The sequence below is a fragment of the Arvicola amphibius genome, chromosome 13 (assembly GCF_903992535.2).
Source record: "Arvicola amphibius chromosome 13, mArvAmp1.2, whole genome shotgun sequence".
NCBI classification, from domain to species: Eukaryota; Metazoa; Chordata; class Mammalia; order Rodentia; family Cricetidae; genus Arvicola; species Arvicola amphibius.
The window spans coordinates 57,567,332-57,589,713 of record NC_052059.1 but is presented as its reverse complement, the minus strand read 5'-3'; the positions used below and the strand labels follow the sequence as shown (position 1 = coordinate 57,589,713).

At 36.6% G+C, this 22,382-nt stretch overlaps 1 protein-coding gene across 2 annotated transcripts in view; it reads left to right on the top strand.

Moving 5' to 3' along the window:
* Rnf17 (ring finger protein 17) overlaps positions 1–22,382 on the top strand; it is a 129,921-nt gene that overhangs the window by 3,585 nt on the left and 103,954 nt on the right. For both annotated transcript variants that reach the window (XM_038310477.1, XM_038310478.1), the window contains exons 3-6: positions 10,030–10,109; positions 12,702–12,813; positions 14,118–14,189; positions 20,009–20,109. In XM_038310477.1, coding sequence (XP_038166405.1) covers positions 10,030–10,109; positions 12,702–12,813; positions 14,118–14,189; positions 20,009–20,109 — 365 coding nt within the window. The remainder of the gene's footprint in view (positions 1–10,029; positions 10,110–12,701; positions 12,814–14,117; positions 14,190–20,008; positions 20,110–22,382) is intronic.

The following is a 22,382-nucleotide window of genomic DNA, read 5'->3' as shown; positions in this document are numbered from 1 at the left end:
AGAGACATGGTACTGTACAAAGACAGGAAAGCAAACTAACTGCTGGGTGTTGATATTTATCCCAGAAATACTAAGTGTATAACAGTTCAACTAGGGCTAAAATCTTTCAGCCCTTGAAAGTGAGAACAAATTGGTGTTTTGCATTTAGGACAAATACAAACACTGTTTGGTTTCTATAATACATTCCACAGAACTGACTAACATTCTGTAAATTTACCATTCCACTGGAGACACGGACTGGATTGATAGCCACTGTTCCCCAGCAGGGTAGTATTTAATATGGAGGAGTAGATAAAAATAGAGCCCTTGTTCTGTCAGCCTCTTCTGAGCTTTTGCTCTCATGAGATGGGACTGATGCCTGCTTCTTCATATCATGATTTTAAGAATAACAACTGAATGATATAAAAATACTCTGCAAACTTCCAGGGCATTAAAATAACCTTTTAATATTTAGTTGTAGGTTCATTGGCTTCCAAGTTATATACAATCCACCTATATAAGCTATAATTTGTGAATGCTTTAATTATAACAGAAATATCTGCTGTCTTGTCTGCTTTGGAATGACACTTTGTGCCCTTTATTGTGGGAAATTCCTATACACTTTGATCTTGGAGATCTTCGGATGTGGAGGTTATATGAAGACAGAGTCCCTTATCTCTCATGATTATGGTGGTAGATTTTTGACAGATTCAATCTTGTGAGGAAACGTACATGAAGGGAAAGGGAAGTAGAAGGCACCTTGGACCACCTCTGCCCTTGTCTGATGGAGGAGGGTCATCTGTCATGTGTTACTTTCATTGGTTAATAAAGAAACTGCCTTGGCCCTTTGTTAGGACAGAAAATTAGGTAGGCAGAGTAGACAGAACAGAATTGTGGGAGAAAGAAAGCAGAGTCAGGCAGATGCCTCATGCAGACGCTATAGCTCTCCTCTCTGAGATGGACACAGGCTAAGATCCTTCCTGGTAAGACACCACCTCGTGGTGCTACATTGTCCCAAGTAATCTGTGTCTTATTCTTAGGAGTTTGAATAACATAGTATCTAGAATGTATTTACAAATAATGGCTTTATTTTTAGGGTTGTGATAAATCTACTTTGAAACATTTGGATTAGTTTTATTGTTACTTTGGGAGGGATATGAACTGTCATCCTTTCCTCTGTATCCCCATCCCTAAGACACAGTGATAAGGTTTATATTCAGTGTTTTGAGATTTGCTGGATTGTCCCTATTTAGATCTCTGGGAAGTCTTCCTGAAACTGGTAGCCATTCCTTTTGTGTTGGTACCTAAGACTTATTGGAATAATGTATAGGGAGAATAAAAGAATCTACTCCAAATTTAGTGAACAATCTGAATGTAAGAAATGTGGTTTATCACCTTGGAATGGTATCTGTGCTCTAAATATTGAGATTTTTGATACTTGTATTCACAGATAATTTATAGTTATATGTACATGGAAATCAAGTGCTGTTTACTTAAATTTAATCCAAAAACTATTCCATTTATAATTGACATTTTGTTCTTCTGAATTTAGTTCAGTATTGGCTTACATTTGTTTTTCCTAGTTGTATGGTTTTTTTCCTATTATCCATACCTGCTTTTGATTGGTAATAGTTATTGATAATAACCACTATATAATTTTATACAGCAAAATGATAGATTCTGTACTGTGATAGGATCATATAGATAACACCCTAGAAATATTGCCATTTTCTTGACCTTTAAACTACTTTCAAAATAGGTTAGTTCAAGGGAAAAGGGTAAATCATCATCCAAATAAAGAGATAATTAGTATATATTATTAAACTGCCATATGATTAGAAATACCACTATATAAAAATTTTCAGATGTAGTTGGTTGTGGTGGTCCATGCATGCCTTTAATCCAGCAATCTGGAGACAGAGGCAGGCCTCTTGTGAGTTTAAGGTCAGCCTAGTATATAGTGAGTTTAGGATATCCAGAGGTATATAGTGAAACCCTGTCTCAAAAAAAAGTAAATTAAGAAATTTTAAGTAATTTATTGTCTTGGACAGGAAATCTTTTTTTATATACATCACTGGGATGAGAATCATAGAAGAAACATGTTAAAGTTGACTTGTTTGTAATCAGTGGGGAGAAAAAAGACATAAAAGTAGGTAAATGACTATTCTGGGAGAAGGAAGAGGCCAGAGAGAGGGAAGCTGGGAAGAGCTGGGGGTGTGCATGTGTATGACCAAGGTACATGATGTGCACGTATGAGACATCCCAGGAACACCAGTGCTTTGCATATTCAGTGTACAATACTAATAAAGGTCACTTTTTTCATTTATAAGCAACAAAAGTAACAAATTAAAATTTAAGAGAGACGAGTGGCGGGGCTTGGAGAGATGGCTCCGCCATTAGAGTACCTGTTCTTGCAGAAGACTGAGGTTCAATTCCCAGCACTCGCATGGTGGCTCAAAACTGTCTGTAACTCCAGTTTCAGGGGATCTAACTTCCCCTTCTGGTCTCCACAGATCCCAGGTATGAACATGGTATGTAGGTATACATGCAGGCAAACAATCATGTACATATATATGCACATGTGCATTTATTTAATAATACATATTATTTAATACCTACTTTTAAAGTTAGGATTCTTCATACAGTTTTAACTGAAATCTTGCATCATTGTATTTAACATTTTCTCATATTTTCTAAAAGAAATGTCCTTCATCACATCTGTTTCTAGTTATAGTAACTTCTTACTAGTAAATGGTAAGCTTAAGGAAGATTAAGTAGAGATAGAATTTCACAATTAACCAGAAATTAAGATTTTTTAGTTCTCAGTTTTGAGGATATGCTTTAAAATATCATTTAATATAGTGTGGTATATTAATAGTAACATTTTCCTTACCTAACTAAGTGAATAATACATAGATAGGTAGCACATTTTACTTAGAATGTTGGAAGAAGGACTGGAGAGGGATGACTTAGTGGTTATTGGCACATACTGTTGTTGCAGATGTCAGCTTCCAACACCCATGTTGGGCAGAACAGTTACCTATAACTCCAAGTCCTGGGGGATCCAATGCCCCTGTCTTTCACACGTACCTCCTCTCACATGCACAGACACACAAATACAAATAAATTTTAAAAGATAAAAAATAAATTTTGAGGAAAAAAATCTTCACTTAGAACAACTCTTCCATACCAAATACTTGCCTTTCACAATAATGACAATTAGTAGCATCCTGTAGTCTGCCTTATCTCTCTTAACAGCATTTACCCATTCTTGTTAAAGTCCACAATAATGGATATATAATAAAGTAATTTTAATTAATACAAGGTTTGTATAATTTCTAAAACCCATTCCCATTTTCAAAACAAACCTGTCAGCAAGCTTGTAATTGCTAGTTCCAAAATTCAAATTTTGAAATTCATTTTGAATTGTCATGTTTATTTTAATGTTTGGCAATTTGATGGGTGGAAAAGGTACCACCTTGTTAAATTGTAATTTGCTACCAATAAAACATGATAATTGCCAGGGGTGGTGGCGCCCTAATCCCAGCGCTCGGGAGGCAGAGGCAGGTGGATCTCTGTGAGTTCGAGGTCAGCCTGGTCTACAAGAGCAAGTTCCAGGTCAGGCTCCAAAGCTACACAGAGAAACCCTGTCTCAACAAACCAAAACGAAAGAGAGAGAGAGAAAAGAAAAAAAACAAAAAAACACTGATAACCCTGAAATGAAGTGACTTTTCATGTATCATACATGTGACTTACCAGTTGTTCTCCTTTGAGGGTCCTTAACAGAGCCTTTGCATATCTTCTTTTGAAGTTATCTTTTCTCTTAACTGTAAGGTTACTTTATACAGTGGGTTAGCACTGTCTTGTGTAAATAAAAGACTAGGGTCTTCTCTACCTCTAATGCTTATTGTATTTTGTTGTTCAGAAGTGTTTCCTTCTTCTTCATGGCTTACAAGAATTTTAAAACCAGCTCTTTCTACATTGCAGTCATAAATATGTATATGTTTTAGTACTTGTGTTACAAAGAGCATATATTCAGGGCTAGAAAGGTGGCTCTGCAAGTAAAAGCACTTGGGGCCCGAATTTTAGACCCTCAGTTAACCTGTAGTGGAAGGAGAGAACCAACTCTGGACAGTTTTTCTGACTTCCATGCATGGCACACATACTCTCATGCTTGTACAACAATAATAAAATACCTAATTTTTTTCTTTTAAAAAGTATATATTTAGGAAAGATTGCTGATAACACACAGTAATGAAGGCCGGAGTCTCCAGGGAATAATATGGAAGTGCTGGAAACAGTTATCAGAAAAGCATTCTGATAAAAGCTAGAGGAAAAGGCCATACTCAGGACAATAGCAGCAATGCCAGGAGAAACTATGGGGAACCCTGCCCTTTAAACATAGATACCTGATACTGCCAACAAACAACAGAAGCAAAATGCCATTTCCAAAAGACTTCTGCTGCTGTGGTACTCCAGCAGCCTGAGAGCCTTGGTAAAACATATTCTCAGAAAATTTTCTAAATGTCGTGAGCCTGTATGCTGAAAATTGACAAACAATACTGGAGAAACTGCAGAAAAGCATTGAATCAGATTTACATTACATTACCAACATATATGCCAGAACTTTTGCCTTAAAATGAAGCAGCTTGCTGAACATTAGCAAAACCTGCACAAAGGTGGGGTTGCATTCACAACTAGAACTCTGAGGAATTTTCAGTGGTGCCCAAGATGTGAGTCCTTTCCCGTGAAGCACAGACTCGGACAGCATCAGTAACCAACCTCCAAAGTAAGACTCAGAAGGGAGAATAGGACCAACCATTGCAGAGGAGCTCCTAATGAGAAGACAATATTCCCGGAGCTGGAGAAGGAACGAGAAACAGTCTAGATGAAAGAAAGCCAGCAGTCAGCCTGTCAGTTTTCATATCCTCCGTCTCCATCCAGCGTGTTCTTTTCTTGAATCTATTCCTATTTGATAGCATTTAGTTTGGCCCCACTCTATTATTGGCCTATATTGCCTTCTTCCACTCTCCTTTCTTTTCCTTTTTCCTTTCCTAAAGAACATCTGGCCTGGTGTGCATCATCTCTGCCTCAGCATCCTGAAAAGTGGTGCTAGCCTAGAGATGGTGCTGTTCTACTAGCCCACCCCTACCCCAATAGCATATCTTTACTTCTTCCTTTTTAGTCTACCTTTAGGCAGATTTGCTCATTCCCCTTCCACGTTTTTAAACCTACAATTCCTCCTCCTATGAACATTTATCTTTCTCTACTTTCTGTCATCCCAATACTAATTAGTAGTCTTAAATGTCTTTTTCTTTTTGCTCATACCCACGGTAACTGATATATTAGTACACATAGGATTTAATGTCCCTATTCACTAAAATGATTAGTGTTTAAGGGGTGATTGTTTATGGTTGGCTGTTACTTTGATTTTATACTGGGAGTACCACTGAATAATGACTGTTGTTGTAGACAGTATTCTTCTCACAGGGACCCTAGGGATAGGGTTTTATGGCCTGGATACCAGCCTAACAGATAAAAGACAAGTCATCCCTACCACAAACTAGTCCCTCCTCAACACTGCAGACACTTTCACAGAAAGAAGAAAGGTGACCTAAAAATATTCAATCAACAATTTAACTCTTAATGTGCAAGTCCCACTGAGAAAACATAAGTAACATGAAAAGTCAAGATAACATGTTTCCTCCGAAATCTGCCAGTCTCAGAGTAATGGCCTTCAATAAGGCAGTTTAGGCAAAATTCCAGAGTTCAAAGAATGATGATAAATGTGTTTGAAGAAATTAAATAGAACACTATATTCTTGTGTTCTATACTTCTTGAATTCCCAAAAGCGCAAACACAATTGAGTAAATCAGGAAGTCAGCACAAGGTATGAAAATGGAATTCAAAAAGGAGACAGTTTGAAGGGAAACCCATCTGAAGAGATGCTGGAAATGAAAATTTAAACATAAAAAATTCAGTTAAAACCCACACTAATAGAATGGTCCACAGGAGTGGAAGAACATGAGGTCTTGAAGACAATACAGAAGAATTGTTACATTCTGTTAAGGACTGATAATTTTTTAAAAATGTGGATTTTAAAAAAAATCAAGGTATTGGGATGCCATGAAAAGACTAAATCTACAGATAATGAATAAACATTTATAAGAGTTCTATGCTGAAGCCAGAATATTTCAATATAGTTGAAGTAGAAAATCCCGTCTTAGGGTTCTCTAGAGCAGCAGTTCTCAACCTATAGATTGTGATCCCTTTGGCAAACCTTTATCTCCCAAAGTATTTACAATTTATCATAATAGCAAAATTGCAGTCATGGAAGTAGCCAAAAGAATAATTTTATGCTTGGGGGTTACCACAACATGAGGAACTGTATTAAAGGATCTCAACATTAGAAAGATTGAATACCACTGCTCTAGAGAAACAAAACTTACAGAAGTGTGTGTGTGTGTGTGTGTGTGTGTGTGTGTCACACACACATATATATATATCATAGAGAAGGGGACTTATTAAAGGGGTTTGCAGACTGTAGTCCAGCTAATCCAACAGTGGCTGTGTAAGGTCCAAGAATCCAGTAGGTGTTCAGTCTGAGAGGTTGGATGTCTCTGCTGCTCTTCAGTATATGCTGATCCTGAAGAACTAGGTTCTAATACCAGTGAAGGAATGGACTTGCTAGAGAGAGCAAGAGAAAGCAGGCAAAGAGATAGAGCAAGCTTCTTTCTTCCATATCCTTACATCAGCTGCCCGCAGAAGGTGTGGCCCAGACAAAAAGTATATCTTCCCATTGCAAAAGATCTGGTAAATTTGGATCTTCCCACTCCAAATATCCAGACTATTAGTGGGTCTTCCCACTTGAAATTATTTAATTAAGAAAAAAATCTCCTACAGGTGTGTGCAACTATTTAGATTTTAGTTAGTGCCAGAAAGTTACAATGAAGAATATCCATCACATCTCCCTAATTTAGAGAGGAGCTCATCCAAGTACAAGAGGCATAAAACATTAAGAAGCACAAGATAAGAACATTCCCAGTGTCATGCATAATTAGTACTTTAAATATAACAGAACAAAGAAAGTGTATTGAGAGCTACAAGATAGAAACACCAAGTCAGAGATAGAGGCCCATCAAAAAGCAGCTGGTTTTTTTTTTCCAGCAAAAACTTCAAAAGCTAAAAGGACATAAATATATATACTTCAAGTCTGAAGACTATAGCTCCCAGGAAAGATAACTGTGCCCAGAAAATTTATGTCAGAATTGTTAAAGAAAGAAAAACATTCCATGATAAAAACAGGCTACAGGACTGTGTGGCCATTTAGCCAGCTCTACATAGGATGCTGGAAGTGATTCTTCAGACTGAAGGGAATTAAAAACACAGAGAAAAAAATCGCAGATGCTAGAAGAAATGATCTTTAAAACACTAAATTCTCAAAATAAACAAAAATGACAGAACTTGATTTATACTTTCCTTTTTTATTGATTTTTATTGAGCTCTACATTTTTCTCTGCTTCCCTCCCTGCCTCTCCCCTTCTCTTCAACCCTCCCAAGGTCCCCATGCTCCCAATTTACTCAGGACATCTTGTCTTTTCCTACTTCCCATGTAGATCAGATCCATGTATGTTTCTCTTGGAGTTCACATTGTTGTCTAGGTTCTCTGGGATTGTGATTTGTAGGCTGGTTTTCTTTGCTTTATATTTAGAAACCACTTATGAGTGAGTCCATGTGATAATTGTCTTTCTGGGTCTGAGTTACCTCACTCAAAATGATGTTTTCTAGCTCCATCCATTTGCCTGCAAATTTTAAGATGTTGGTTTTTTTTTTCTTTGCTATGTGGTACTCCATTGTGAAAATGTGCCACATTTTCCTTATCCATTCTTCAGTCGAGGGGCATTTAGGTTGTTTCCAGGTTCTGGCTATGACAAACAAAGCTGCTATGAGCATAGTTGAGCACATGTCCTTGTGGCATGATTGAACATCCTCTGGATATATACCCAAAAGTGGTATTGCTGGGTCTTGAGGAAGGTTGTTTCCTAATTGAGAAATCGCCACACTGATATCCAAAGGGGTTGTACCAGCTTACATTTCCACCAGCAATGCAGAAGTGTTTTCTTGGCCGGGCGGTGGTGGCGCACGCCTTTAATCCCAGCACTCGGGAGGCAGAGGCAGGCGGATCTCTGAGTTCGAGGCCAGCCTGGTCTACAAGAGCTAGCTCCAGGACAGGCTCTAGAAACTACAGGGAAACCCTGTCTCGAAAAACAAAACAAAACAAAAAAAAACAAACAAACAAAAAAAAAGAAGTGTTTTCTTTTCCCCCCAACCTCTCCAGCATAAGTTGTCATCAGTGTTTTTGATCTTATCCATTCTTACAGGTGTAGGATGGAATCTCAGAGTTGTTTTGATTTGCACTTCTCTGATGACTAAGGATGTTGAACATTTCCTTAAGTGTCTTTCAGCCATTTTAGATTCCTCTGTTGAGAGTTCTCTGTTTAGGTCTGTACTCCATTTTTTATTAGATTATTTGTTCTTTTGATGACCAATTTCTTGAGTTCTTCATATATTTTGGAGATCAGACCTCTGTCTAATGTGGGGTTAGCGAAAATCTTTTCCCATTCTGTAGGCTGTCATTTTGTCTTGTTGACCGTGTCCTTTGCTTTTCAGTTTCAGGAGGTCCCATTTATTAACTGTTTCTCTCAGTGTCTGTTCTACTGGAGTTATATTTAGGAAGTGGTTCCCTGTGCCAATGCGTTCAGGTGTACTTCCCACTTTCTCTTCTCTAAGGTTCAGTGTGGCTGGCTTTATGTTGAGGTCTTTGATCCATTTGGACTTGAGTTTTGTGCATGGTGATAGATATGGGTCTATTTTCATTCTTCTACATCTTGAGATCCAGATATGCCAGAACTATTTGTTAAATATGCTTTCTTTTTTCCATTTGATATTTTTTTGCTTTTTTTTCTCAAAAATCAGGTGTTCAAAAGTGTGTGGATTAATATCCGAGTCTTCGATTTGGTTCCATTGGTCCTCCTGTCTGTTCTTATGCCAATACCAGGCTGTTTTCAGTACTGTAGCTTTGTAGTAGAGTTTGAAGTCAGGGATTGATATGTCTCCAGAAATTCTTTTATTGTACAGGATAGTTTTGACAGTCCTGGGTATTTTACTTTTCCATATGAAGTTGAGTACCTGCTGGCAAAGGAAAAATCAGTTTCTTCCAATGAAGTCTTACTGGATATATTAACCACACTCTAGGGTGAGTCCCATTTCTAGGAGTAGTTGGACAAAAGGTCTCAATGGTATTTTTATAGACTTATTGCTTCATTTTGCTTTGTTTGGGCAATTTTTGTCTTACTGGTATTTTGCTCATTTTGATTTCTGTTTATTTAGGATTTTTAAAAACAGAGTCTTGCTAAGTTGCCCATTGCTGTCCTTGAACTTGAGATCCCTCTGTTTTAGCCCCCTGTAGCTGGGGATACAGGCCAGTGCTACCAGGCTTGACTACTTTTTATATTTGGATAACTTTAGGATTTTAAATCTATCTCCAGAAAATGGGCATAATTCTCAGTTTATTCAATTTTTGTTTTATAGCCAATAATGTTTTTAGAGTTTATACTAGATAGTATTTTGTACTTTTGAACAGAGTAAAGATATCATTTAGTGTAGAGTTTAATAGCAAATTTTTACCCTTTATTTACTTTGGAAATTTCTGACTTAACATCTCATATAATCTAATCAAATTGTACTTTTGTCTATATATGTGTAATGTCTAGTAAAAGTTTACAGTGTTGTTGCAATAATTTCCTTTAGAATGTAACTAAAAGTTATTTTGGTAAATTTAATGTTCTGTTTAATCATTAGGGTGCTAATTTTTACCCATATTAATTAATGTAAAACCACAAGTACAGTTTTCCCATGACTTACAGAGAATTTCAGAATCTTTATAGTTATTAGTTTTATTTATGAATAGCACACAAAAAGTAGTTTGGGTTTTTTATTAGCAGAATTTATTGAGTGACATGAATTTCTTTAATCTCATTTTGTCCTAAGGTTCATACAGCTGTCAGTATGAATCAAGGTCATGGATTTATTAAAGAAGATTCTTCTCTGGAAGCATTGCATCCTAAAATGTATGTTCATGTGGACGCTTTAGCATTTAACGCTCGGTGTATTTCTAAACAATTTTAAAATTATTGTTAAAATGTTATTGTTAAATGTGTTTCTAGCCTGTTGTTTATAGGGTGCTATTTAAGTTCATTAGTTTGTCCTGACTGTTAGTGGAATGTACGGTCCAGCTTCAAAAGAAGCAGCATTAGTTTGTCCTTATTTAAAAGAAAAGAATGGAGAAAGCCTTCAAACAGGAGGCTGAGTTCCAGAATTAGATAAAATTATCGCAGCTGAACGATAGTAAGTTACAAAGAAAAAATACTTTTCTGTTGATCTTAAGAACGGTAGAAGTGCAGTATGAGGATAATGTGGCTTGAGAGGTGATTATAAAAAGAAAAATAGCAACTTTTGAGTTCCCTTATTTTTCCATTCTTCTATGTGTTTTAGCCACATAAAAGAATGGAAGAACATAGGCTGTGTGTGTGTGTGTGTGTGTGTGTGTGTATGTGTGTATGTGTGTGTGTGTGTGTGTGTGTGTGAATACTGTCTTTGAATTAGAGATTTTAGTTCCATATATTATATGGAGTTTATTATATCTTAATACATATATTTTTATCATACTCACCCCTTTATCCTTGATAGAGATTTTTAAGCATAACTATACAACCATTATGTTGCTATTTTATGGCCTTAATTATTTATCTTTTCAAAATCCCCTGCTAGTCTTTAACCCTCTAAGAGCACAGACCCATCTTATTTCTCTCTATACCCCTGGAGCAATACACAGAGAAAACATGTAATGTTTATTAGATAAAAAGCCGTATTTTTATATTTTCTGTAGTTTTTCTGAACTCATATGTTAGTCCCATTGTGGGTAGTGCCACTCCCGAGCTGGGTCCTTCCACATGAATCACTAATGCCCAACAGATTTGCCTACAGACCAATTTTATGTAGACATTTTCTCAGTTGAGACTCCCTCCTCTCTGATGTCTCTAGCTATGTCAATTGGCATGAAACTAGCCAGTACACCAGCTTTCTAGGACTTTATTTACATAGTTGTTCATATTTACATAGATTTTAACTTTCTTTTTTTTTCTTTTTTCTTTTCTTTTTTTTGAGACAGGGTTTTTCTGTGTATCCTTGGCTGTCCTAGAACTTGCTCTGTAGACCAGGCTGGCCTTGAACTCACAGAGATCTGCCTGCCTTTGCCTCCCGAGTGCTGGGATTAAAGGCATATGCCACCACTGCTCAGCTAGATTTTAACTTTTAAAATAATATTTAATAGTCAGTCTGGACTTAAAAATATAGGAGTTTTCAAGGAACTATCTCATTTGGAACTAATTTTATAAATAATACCAAGAAAATTATCCAGATTTCTCATATTGTTTTTCATTTACCTCCCACATATTCTTGCTTTGACAGTTTCTTCTATGTCTATTCCAGTCTTCCATCGCTACTACCCTATTAATTCTCTTGTTTTCTTTTCTCTATTTCATTTCACTTCCATATTTTTCCTTGCTCTCTAGTTCTTCCTGGTCTATCCAGTTAAAATCTCAAATTCTTTGAATTTGAATTACTAGATTTTCACAATACCACCATCGTTTTTCTTTTCATACTTTAATGAGTTAGGGAGAGGCTAAGTTGTGTCTTTGGGTGGAAAACTCTCACCTGAAATTTGGCATCTAGGTGCTGTCAGTCACAGTACTTCTCTCACCTACAAACATAATCACCAGTCACTTTCTTCATGAGGTCTGCAGATAACGAGAACACAGCTTCAGGAATCATGTGACTCGGTGGTCGTAGATCTTGTCTCCATGGAGTGGCCATTTTTATCAAATTTGGGGTTGCCAATTTGGACATCTGTAAAAATAAAACAATTTATTGAACAGTGTTGACTGAGTTTGAACACAAAATAGAGATTGTGGTAGATGATGAGGCAGTTCCTCCTCCATGCTAGCCAGTCGTTGCTGTGTTGAGTGCTTTAGCTCTTCTGCTTTCCTTCACAGACCTTTACTTACTTTGGAAATTTCTGACTTAACATCTCATATAATCTAATCAAATTGTACTCTTGTCTATATATGTGTAATGTCTAGTAAAAGTTCAAACTTTGTTCTAAATGACCAGTTTTTAAATTAAACGCTCTACATAAATTTATATTAGTAACTCTTCATTCTTAAATGCAGTTTGGTTTAGACAGTTTTATTTATGGATTGTGTTATGTGGAGTTTCAAGTTTTCTGAGATAAGGTCTCTTGTTACCCATGTTTATCAGTGCACTTTTAATAGCTGACATTTCTGCATATAAGTACTTATTTGTATGCATGCATTACTTTAATTGATGAGCTTAAAACATTTCAGTCATTAGTAGTATTTCTTCCCCCAAATACCAAGTAAATAAAGGTGCCTAAGAAATTAAAATATGGTACTTTAGGAATTTGCTTAAATTAAATTTATATTAAAATTATGTGAAAGTAATTTTATTTATGGATTCTCCTTATTGATAATTGAAAACATATTCTTATAAGTTATCTCTAATTTTAATAGAGAATAAAAATGAGAATGCAATGGAGATTATATTCATGCTTGTATTTCAAATAACACACTTGACCTTTTCAGGGTAAAGAACTGTTCTTCAGACCTTAAAAAGACAATGGACCAGCTAATTGTTGATTTGGAACATTCATCCTCCATAAACAGGACTGTTTCAAGCCTGTCAGCTGTAATGTCGGTATGAAAAACATTGGTCATGAAGCATTGTGAAACCAAACATTTGGCTTTATGCTGAGTAGCTGAATGTTTCCTCTCAGGGTTCCTACAATTATTATTTTAGAAGCCTAAAAGTAACAAACCCACTCTCCTCACTTGAATCTTTTGCTTTGCTTTCTGCTTGAACAGTTTTAGCCTGTGTTTATGACAAATCTTTTTGTAAGTCCTTTTCCTAAGACATACTTTGACTGCCTTGGTTTTGAAATTCTTGATATTTACATGAATTTAGTTTTTTCCCGTTAACTTAGTTATTTAATCCAAATGCCCTGAAACATGTACAGTTAAAATTTTCTAAACTCTGAATATAGTTTTCCAATTATTTTAATGACAGCTAAGAGGCCTAGTTGCATTTGTTATTGATAATGATGTTTGTTGTTGAAGATTGAATTTTACTTTATGATTCTGAATAATGTTAATGATGAACATTTGCTGAAATTGAGCTTAGTAATAGAACAGACTCTAAAAGAGACTTTTTGTAAAAATCATTACTGGTCTGGAAAAGGGGAGTGAAGTCTAAATTGTATTCATTCTCTTTTAACTCTAATTTAAAAACAAAAAACAGAACCTCATGTTGTCCAAACTGGACTTGAACTTACTCACTGCATAGTTCAAGATGATTTGATCCTCCTGCCTGTACCTCCCAACTGCTCTGATTACAGATGTGTGTTACAATCTGATTATCAAGTTAAACTCTGAACAGAGCCATATTTATACTCATCTTTTCTTAAAAACTGTTTCTATTTATTTTTCGTGATACATTTTCTGAGATAATTTTAAATTGGAAAATGGATTCATGCTGCAGTTTTGCTGTTAAGCAATATCTTTGTGGTGGCCTTGCGGCACGTGTTTGTACTAGCAGCACTTGGGAGGCTGAGGCAGATGACTCACGGGTCACTAGGTGTGGTGGTCTATTACTGTAACCTCAACACTATAAAGACAGGAGCAGGAGGCTTACTGCAGGTTTGATAACAGTCTGGTCTACATATTTGAGTTCCTCTACTGACTGAGGATATAGCTCAATGGTAGAATGGTGCCTAGCATACCTGAGGTCCTGAGTTTCTATTCATAGTGTGGAAATAAAATTGTTATTTTTTTCAAATTTTAGATAAGCGGGATTGTATTTTTATTATTGTTGCATGCTTTTACACTTCATTGGTAGATCTTTGTTGCATTTGTAACCAAAATTACAGCTCAAATTTTTACAATTATAATGTAGCTAAACATTTCTTTTTGTGTTTTATATTTGTATATTGTTCTTTCTCTTAGGAGACAGAAGAAATCGATGAAGCACTGAAGATAGCAGGCTATAATTTTGAACAATTAAGTAATGCTGTAAAAGTAAGCATTTTGAATAATTCTACCAGGAGGTAAAGCATGGCCTCTTTATGAAAAAAACACACACTTTTAATAAACTTTATTATAATAAGTTTGCAAGTAAAAAACATCATATACCAAAATTCACTACATCTAAAGTCTGTACATCTCCTTGAACTTCTACATGGTTAGTACAGAAACTCTTAAGCTGCCACACCTCATGTTAGATTTTATACTTCACTATTGAATATATACCAGAAATCCACGGCAGATTTAGAACTAAAATAACCATTAGCTTCATAACTTCTTCCAAAGCTTATATCCTTTTTCAGCTCTTAATATTTACCATTTCTTGTTCTTTTTCTACATGTTATTCTGTACACACTTGCTCATGTGTCTACACATATATTATTGACTATATTCTGCATATAAGTGAGAACATGTGCGTGTTTTTTTTTTCCTTCCTGAGATTGTGTGCCTTCACTTAATAAGTCCACTTATTTCCTCTTTTTAGGGAGGAGGGTGTGGCGGTGCTGAGGATGATGCTAGATTGTAATGCATGTGAAGCAAGCACTTTGCCCCTGAGCTACAGCCCCAGCCAAATGAACTCTGTAAAAGTGCACACTTGTATGTGTATCACTGAGGTTAGGTTTTAGACTCAGTTTTTAAAAGCAATAATATAATAGAGAAACATGCAGAAGAATTTAAAACTATCCTGTCCTGCCAGGACTGGGTTTGTATCATTGTTACTCTAAGAAGGTTAATAAAATCAGAGATTATGAGGAATCAGGATATGTCCTTTCTGTAAACTGGATTTTCATTTTTGCAGAATTTGCCTCTTGTTTGGCTGTGTTCTCCAACAGAGCTGCTTGCTCTGCCAAACAAGAAACTAGCCCCTTAAGCACCCATCACCAAAAGTTTTAGGATTAAGGATTTCAGTGGTTTTACCTGGTTATGTTGTTATCACTTTTTACATAAGAGAGGGAGACATTGTGGATTGATTACGTTTCACTATTAAAAAAAGTTTTCAATGACTATCCTTCAATTGTTAAATCTTTAAACAATATTTGTTTTTGGTTTTCAGTGAGCACATATTGAACTTTCTTATTTAAATTTATGCTGTGTATTTTATTCTGCTTGTTGCTATTGCAAAAGGTATTGCTTCCTTAATTTCATTTTCAAACTGTTACTGCTAAATAGAAATATAATTAATACTTCATGTTTAAAAAGTCAGCTTTCTCAAATTGAATTAGAAATACAGTAATAGTAATGGCGTGAGAGTTATGAGAAAGACAGACCTCGAGAAAAGGCGGGGACAAAGGATGTAATCTGTGTTGACAAGCTTGTGCTGGCAAGCTCCCCTATGTTAACATAATATCTGAATTTGAATGGGCACAGTTCAGCCCCAAGCCATCCATCTTCTACTCCAAATCCAATTCCTTTCTTTTATAATATGCAGTATATCTACCCTAACCTGTCATCCCCAAACCTCATAGTTCCAGTATCAACCCTCTGCCATCAGACGTAGGTGAGACATTCATCCTGAATTCCTTTCCAGCAGGGGGCCTGTGAATGCAGTAAAGTAGTGATCTGCTTCACAGTGCTTTCCTGGGACTGGTAAGGTAGGCATGACCACACCAAAAGAAAAAATACAGCAGGATAGAGGCCATGGATCGCAAGCAAAAAATTTTAATGTTTTAAATAAACATAAAATAGCCAACATTTTCACTCAAGTTTTTTGTTTTGTTTTTTAATAGAATGTAATATGTAGTGTGTTTTACTAAATACATTTTACTGAAATTTTTTTCATATATTTTGATCAGATATTTTCCTTCCCACAGTTCTTCCCAGATTCTCCTCTCCTCTCTGACCACCACTTTTCACTCTCTTTCTTTCAAAAAGAAAAGAAACAGCACCAAAGTAACACACAAAAACACAAACAAACATGAAAAACAAAGACCAATAAGACAAAAAAGCCAAAACAAAATGAAACAACAGATTCACAAATCTACCATGAAGTTTATTTTGTGTTGGCCAATTACTCCTGGGCATGGGGCCTGCCCTGAAGTGTAGTTGATATACCCAGAGAGATTCCACTGGAGAAAACGGATCTTCTCTTTGCTCGTGAATATCAGTTGCAGATAGCTTATTGTCCACTTCCCCTTCTTAGTGTGGGGCATTTGTCTTGATCCTGCGTGGATCCTGTATGTGCTGCCACAATGTCTGAATTCATATTTGTATCAGTCTTCGTTGCATCTAGATCTTGTTTCCTTGGCGTCATCGCTGTAGTCATCCATTACCTCTGGCTGTTACAATCTTTCTGTCTCCTCTTCCACATATACCTGAGTGTGTGGGGGGTGCGAGTGGGGGGTTGAAGACATCTCCTTTAGGACTGACTGCTCCAATGTGTCTCACTTTCCGCATACTGTCCAATTGTGGGTCTCTATATTAGTTCCCATCTACTGCAAGTAGAAGCTTTTCTGATGAGGGCTGAGTAAAGCACTGATCTATGAGTATATCAGTATACCATTTCTAGTTATTTTATTACTATGGTCCTTTAGCACAGTGGTTCTCAATCTTTCTAATGCTGCGACCCTTTAATAAGTCCCTCTTGTGTCGTGAGGACCCATAAATTATTTTGTTGCTACTTCATAACTAATCTTGCTACTGTTATGAATTGTAATTTAAATAGCTGATATTCCAAATATCTGAATGACTCACAGGTTGAGAATCACTGCTTTAGCAGAAAAGGAATAGTAGATTTTCCTCTAGGGCCCATGACCTATTTAGTCTAAGGTTCTCGGTCACTGAAATAGTGACGGCTATGGGTTCCATTTCATGGAGTGGGTCTTAAATATAATCAAAAGTAATTGGCTACTCCTGTAACATCCATGCTACAATAACACCAGTATGCCTTGCAGGTAGATCATTGTTGTAGGTTGAAGGAGTTGTAGCTGGGTGGTACTGATGATTGCCTTTCTCCTCTAGTAGCATACAGAGTACCTTCGAGTACCATGAATGCTAGTCAGTTGGGGTGAAATTTCTACTTAGGCACCAGCTCAGCTTCTCATTGTTTGATGAAGTAAGTAAGCATTGTCTTCAACATATAAAACCATACTGTCAGGTTGTAGAGAGTGAATAATACCCTTGGCATACCCTGTGATGACAAAATATAACCCATTTCTGGCAATGGAGGTTTTAGTTGGTGACATAAGATGTCTAGTTGGGACATTGTCTCCCCCTCTTTGGTGACTATATTTCTTTAATACATATACACATTTTTAAGAAGCTTCTGCAGTAGTAGGCTTCCATATAGTTTTACAAACAGCCTTTCTTGTTAATTGTCTTTCCCCATATTCCCTCCTTTACCCTTCTCTTCCATCCCAATCCCTTTTTAGTCCTCCTGTTCTTGTTTTTCCATTTTCTTTCCATAACTCTGTCCTATTTCCCTTTCCTTGTGAGATGCTCTCTTTCCCACTAATACCTTACAGGTACCTAACATCTTTTGCTACTTGAATTGGCATACATTTTGAAAACTTAAAAGCTAAAGCATTCACATATAGGAGAAAACATTAAAATATTTCTTTTGGGGTCTGAGTTACTTACCTCACTAAGGATTTTTGTCTTCTATTTCCATCCATTTATCTACAAATTTCATAATTTTTGCTTAATAGGTGAATAATCGATTATGTAAATATGCCACAGTTTCATTATCCATTTATCCACTGTCAGCTATTTCCAATTTCTGGCTGTTATGAATAGAGTAGCAGTGAAAATGGTAAGTAATTATCTCTGTAATAGAATGCAGAGTCCTTTGGGTATATGCCCAAGAACAGTAGAATTAGTCTTGAGGCAGATTCATTCCCAGCTTCTTGAAGGAAACACTTGATTTATATAGTGACTGTACCACTTTGCATTGCCACCAGCAATGAAGTGCTCTTGCTAGATTGAGCTGTCATTTGTTTATTGATCTTGGCCATGTGACTAGGGTAAAGTGAAATCTAAAAGTAGTTTTTATTTACATCTCCGTGATGACCAAGGATGTTGGACATCTCTTTAAGTGTTTTTTGGTTATTTATGTTTTCATCTTTTGAGGACTCTGTTTAGTCTTGTACCCCATTTTTAATTGGGTTGCTTTCTTGATGTTGTATTTTAGATCTTTACATATTTAGAAACTAATTATGTGTAATTGTTAATTCCCATTCTGTAGGCTGTCCTTTGCCTAAATGATGTGTTATTTGCCATACACCTTTTCAGCTGTCAAGCTGACCAGCCAGTACAAAGTCTTTAGAGTTGAGTTTTGTGCAAAGTAATAGAACAGGAATCTATTTTCATTCTAATACATGAAGTCATCTAGTTTGATGAGCAACAATTGTTGCTGTCTTTTCTCCAGTGTGTATTTTTGACTTTGTCAAAATGGTGTGTTCACCATTTTGTGTGGTTATGTGTGGATATGTGTCTGGTTCTTCAGTTCCATCAATCAATGTGTATGTCTGGTTTTGTTTGTTTGTTTTGCCAATACCATGCTATTTTTATTTCAGTACCTCTGTAATACAACTTGAAATCAGGGGTGGTGATACCTCCAACAATTCTTCAGAATTGTTTTAGCTATCCAGTTTTTGTGTGTATGTGTTTTCATATGAAGTTAAATTTATTTAAGAGTTGTGCTGGAATTGTTTTATTCTTTCATTTAATTGTCTATATTTTCTTTTACTTTATTTATTTATTTTGTTTTTTGAGACAGGGTTTCTCTGTGTAGCTTTGGTACATGCTGGAACTAGCTGTTGTAGACCAGGTTAGCTTCAAACTCATAGAGATCCACCTGCCTTCGTCTTCTTAGGGCTGGGAGTAAAGGCATGTGCCACCACCACCCAGCTAATTGTCTATATTTTCATTAAAGCATTTACTTCTATCCTCTTTAAGGTTCTTGAACATATTTATAATTGCTGTTTTGAAGTCTTTGTCTTGTGTTTAAACTGAATTGCATTTCCCAGGGCCTAGTACCATGGGTTAATGGTGTCTGAAGGAGGCATATTCTCTTGAATGTTTGTTTGTGCTTTTGTACTGGTATCTAGGACTCTGCAGCTTGGGGTGTTTCTTCATGTAGACATCAGCAGTTGCCTTTAGGATAGATATTCATTCTTTGGTTGCTGTTGCCCATTCTGAATCCCAGGCCAGTGTGGTAGCTGTGAGGTCCCTGGTAAAGAGTTGGTCTATGGATGATACAAAGGAATAGAGCTGGGGTAGGAAGAAAGGCTGAGAAGAGGCAACAGGAAAGGACTAGGGAAACCTGGGTCCACACCAAGAAGCAGAATCCCTGGGGGAGTGAAGGTGGGGTGGAAGGAGGGCCTTCTGCCTGCAGTAAGACTTAAGTTTGGAAATAGGAATGAAAGAACTGGGGAACCCTAGGTCTGCACCAAGAGCTGAAGTGTGTTTTCTAACTTTGGTTTAGGGATTTTTGTTTTTGTTTGTTTGTTTGTTTCAGTAATTTAGGAAATACTGCTGTAGAGAAATTCTGTTGTCCAAAATGACTTTTGTTCTGTAATGACAAAAAGGAATAAGAAAAAGGTTTTATAAAATCTATCAGTAGATTTTTAGGTATTTTTGGTTTTATCTTTGTTTTATCAAATTATTGGTACAAAAATGCTTAGGAGATGTGATCTTGCTGACAAGCACCAGAGGATAAAGTTGGATTTAGTGGTTTGCAGTGTTTATTGTCTTACCACCTCTGTGGCTCTTTTTGAAAAGTCTGAAAAGTATCTTTTACGTTCAGCAGTGTATTGATGACGCAACTACTCCGAAGTAAAAATACCAGGTGAGTTTATTGAATTATTTTTTTCCAGATGCTTGATGGCACACAAAATCAAACAAGAAAGGAAACACACAGTCTAACAGAAATTGTGGAGAAAGAATTTGATAAACTTCTTGCTTCTCTTGATTCCAGGTAATAACTTAAAAATATAAACTTGATGAAACCAGTGTTCTTAATATTAACTTGTCATTCTGCTCATTTGTTCAGATAGACTGAAGCAGTAACATGTAACTTAAAATAAGCTTAGAAGTAGTAGGTGAGCCTTTTTTTTCTTTGACAGTATTTCTCTGTGTAGCTTTGGAGCCTAACCTGGAACTTGCTCTGTAGACCAGGCTGACCTCGAACTCACAAAGAGATTTGCCTGCCTCAGCCTCCCAAGTACTGGGATTAAAGGTGTGTGCCACAACTGCCCAGCAGTAGGTGAGTCTTAAAGGCTGATTTCTAGCTGGGAGTGGTGACTCATACCTGTAATCACAGCATTCATTCAGGAGGCTGAGGGAGGTAGGTTTCTGTGCATTTGAAAATGGGCTGGGCAACAGTGTGAGATCCTGCCTCAAAGAAACAAAAAGACTGACTTTTAGAAGTTCAAGTGAAAATACTTCTATACTTCCAAAATTCTGTCTGATTTGTAATTCTAAAGCTAACTTTAGAGTTAACAAGCTTCTTTCATTGTGCCTCTGTTTCCCACCCCTCATTTGCACACATATGTGTGTGTGCATGTGTGTTTAAAGCTAGGGTACCACTCCCTAGCCTAGGCTGAGCTCAAGTACATGATCCTCTTCCCCCAGTCTCGCAAGTACTAACACAGGTCTGAGCTACCACATTTCTTTCTTAAAGCAATTAACAAAGAAAAATATTTTCATAGACTAACTCATGTTACAGAATTCACATATTTGGGGAGCTGCAAACAAGTTTTCTTCTACATGGCCGTGTCATTTTCTCATGTCATGTCAATTTCTCATTTCTTATTTGCATCAGAAAAGAAGGCTTTCTGATAGGCAATTACTAAACAGTAATTTAATTTAATTTTTTCAAAGCTATTTGACATGTTAACTTTAATCACATACATTTCAAGAAATGCTCATAAAACTTTTGGTAGGACTAAAGCAATGTGCTTAGTAATGCTATTTGTCCATTTGTTTCTACACCAACCCTTAATCTCCTTAAATTTTTATGGCATTTTATGCCCAGTGCATAAAATGGTTGATTTATCCCCTTTTGTGCTAGAGATTAGACCAAAGCTTTGTGCATGCTAGGCAAGTGTTCTGCCATTGAAGAATGTACCTAGATGCAAATATTTTTATGAAGTCGACTGATTTGTTATTTCTTTTGTTATGGTTTATGCTTTTGGTTTCCTCTCCCTGTGCTTTCTTTCATAGTTGTCATTCTTAGACCTGTGACTTTGATTCTGTCCTACTTTCCTTTCTATACTGACTTGTACAGCCCAGGCCCACCTGCCCAGGGATGATGGTGCTCACAGTCAGTTAGGTTCTTCTACATCAATCATTAGTCAAGATAATCTCTCATAGATGTGTCCACAAGCCAGTCAAGGCAGTTCTTCAACTGAGATTCCCTCTTTCCTAGTGACTCTAGTTTATGTCAAGTTTACAAAAACAAAAGCAAAAAAAAAAACCTAGCAAGCACACTTAGGGTACTTTAGGTCTTGTCTTAGTCACTTTTCTATTGCTGTGAAGAGATACCGTGCCCAAAGCAACTTCTAAGAGAGAACATTTAGTTGGGCACTTGCTTACAGTTTCAGAGGATGAGTCCATTATCACGGTGTGAAGCTTGGCAGCAGGTAGGCAGACAGGCATGGTGCTAGAGAAATAGCTGAGAACTCTTTGATTTGTAGACAGAGAGCCAGGATCTAACCTGGGCTTTTGAAATCTCAAAGCCGGTCCCAGTGACACACCTTCTCCAGCAAGGCCATGCCTGAATTTTTCCAACAGTCTACCAGTTGGGAACTAAATATTCAAATATATTATCCTGTAGGCCATTCTCATTCAAACTACCACAGACATCTACCCAAGACTGTTGTATCTGGATTGTACAGTGGTTTTATTTTTGTTTTGCTGAGAAACTTCCAAACTCATTTCCATAATAGCTGGACTCATTACACTCTTATCAGCAGTGTGCAAAAGTTCATGTTCCCTCTACATCCTGAACAGTGTTTGTTGTTTTCTTATTGATAACCATGTTTTTTTCTTGTGTTTTGTTTTGTGGTTTTCTATTTCCTTCTGTCTTTCTCCTCTCCTGTTTGTCTCTCATTTCTTTCCTTTTTTTAACTGATTTTTTTTCCCTTTATTTTATTTTTTAATGTGTCTGGGTGTTTAGACTGCAAGTTATGTCTGGGCACCGTGTATATGCAATGCCCACAAAGACCAGAAGAGGGCATCATATTCCCT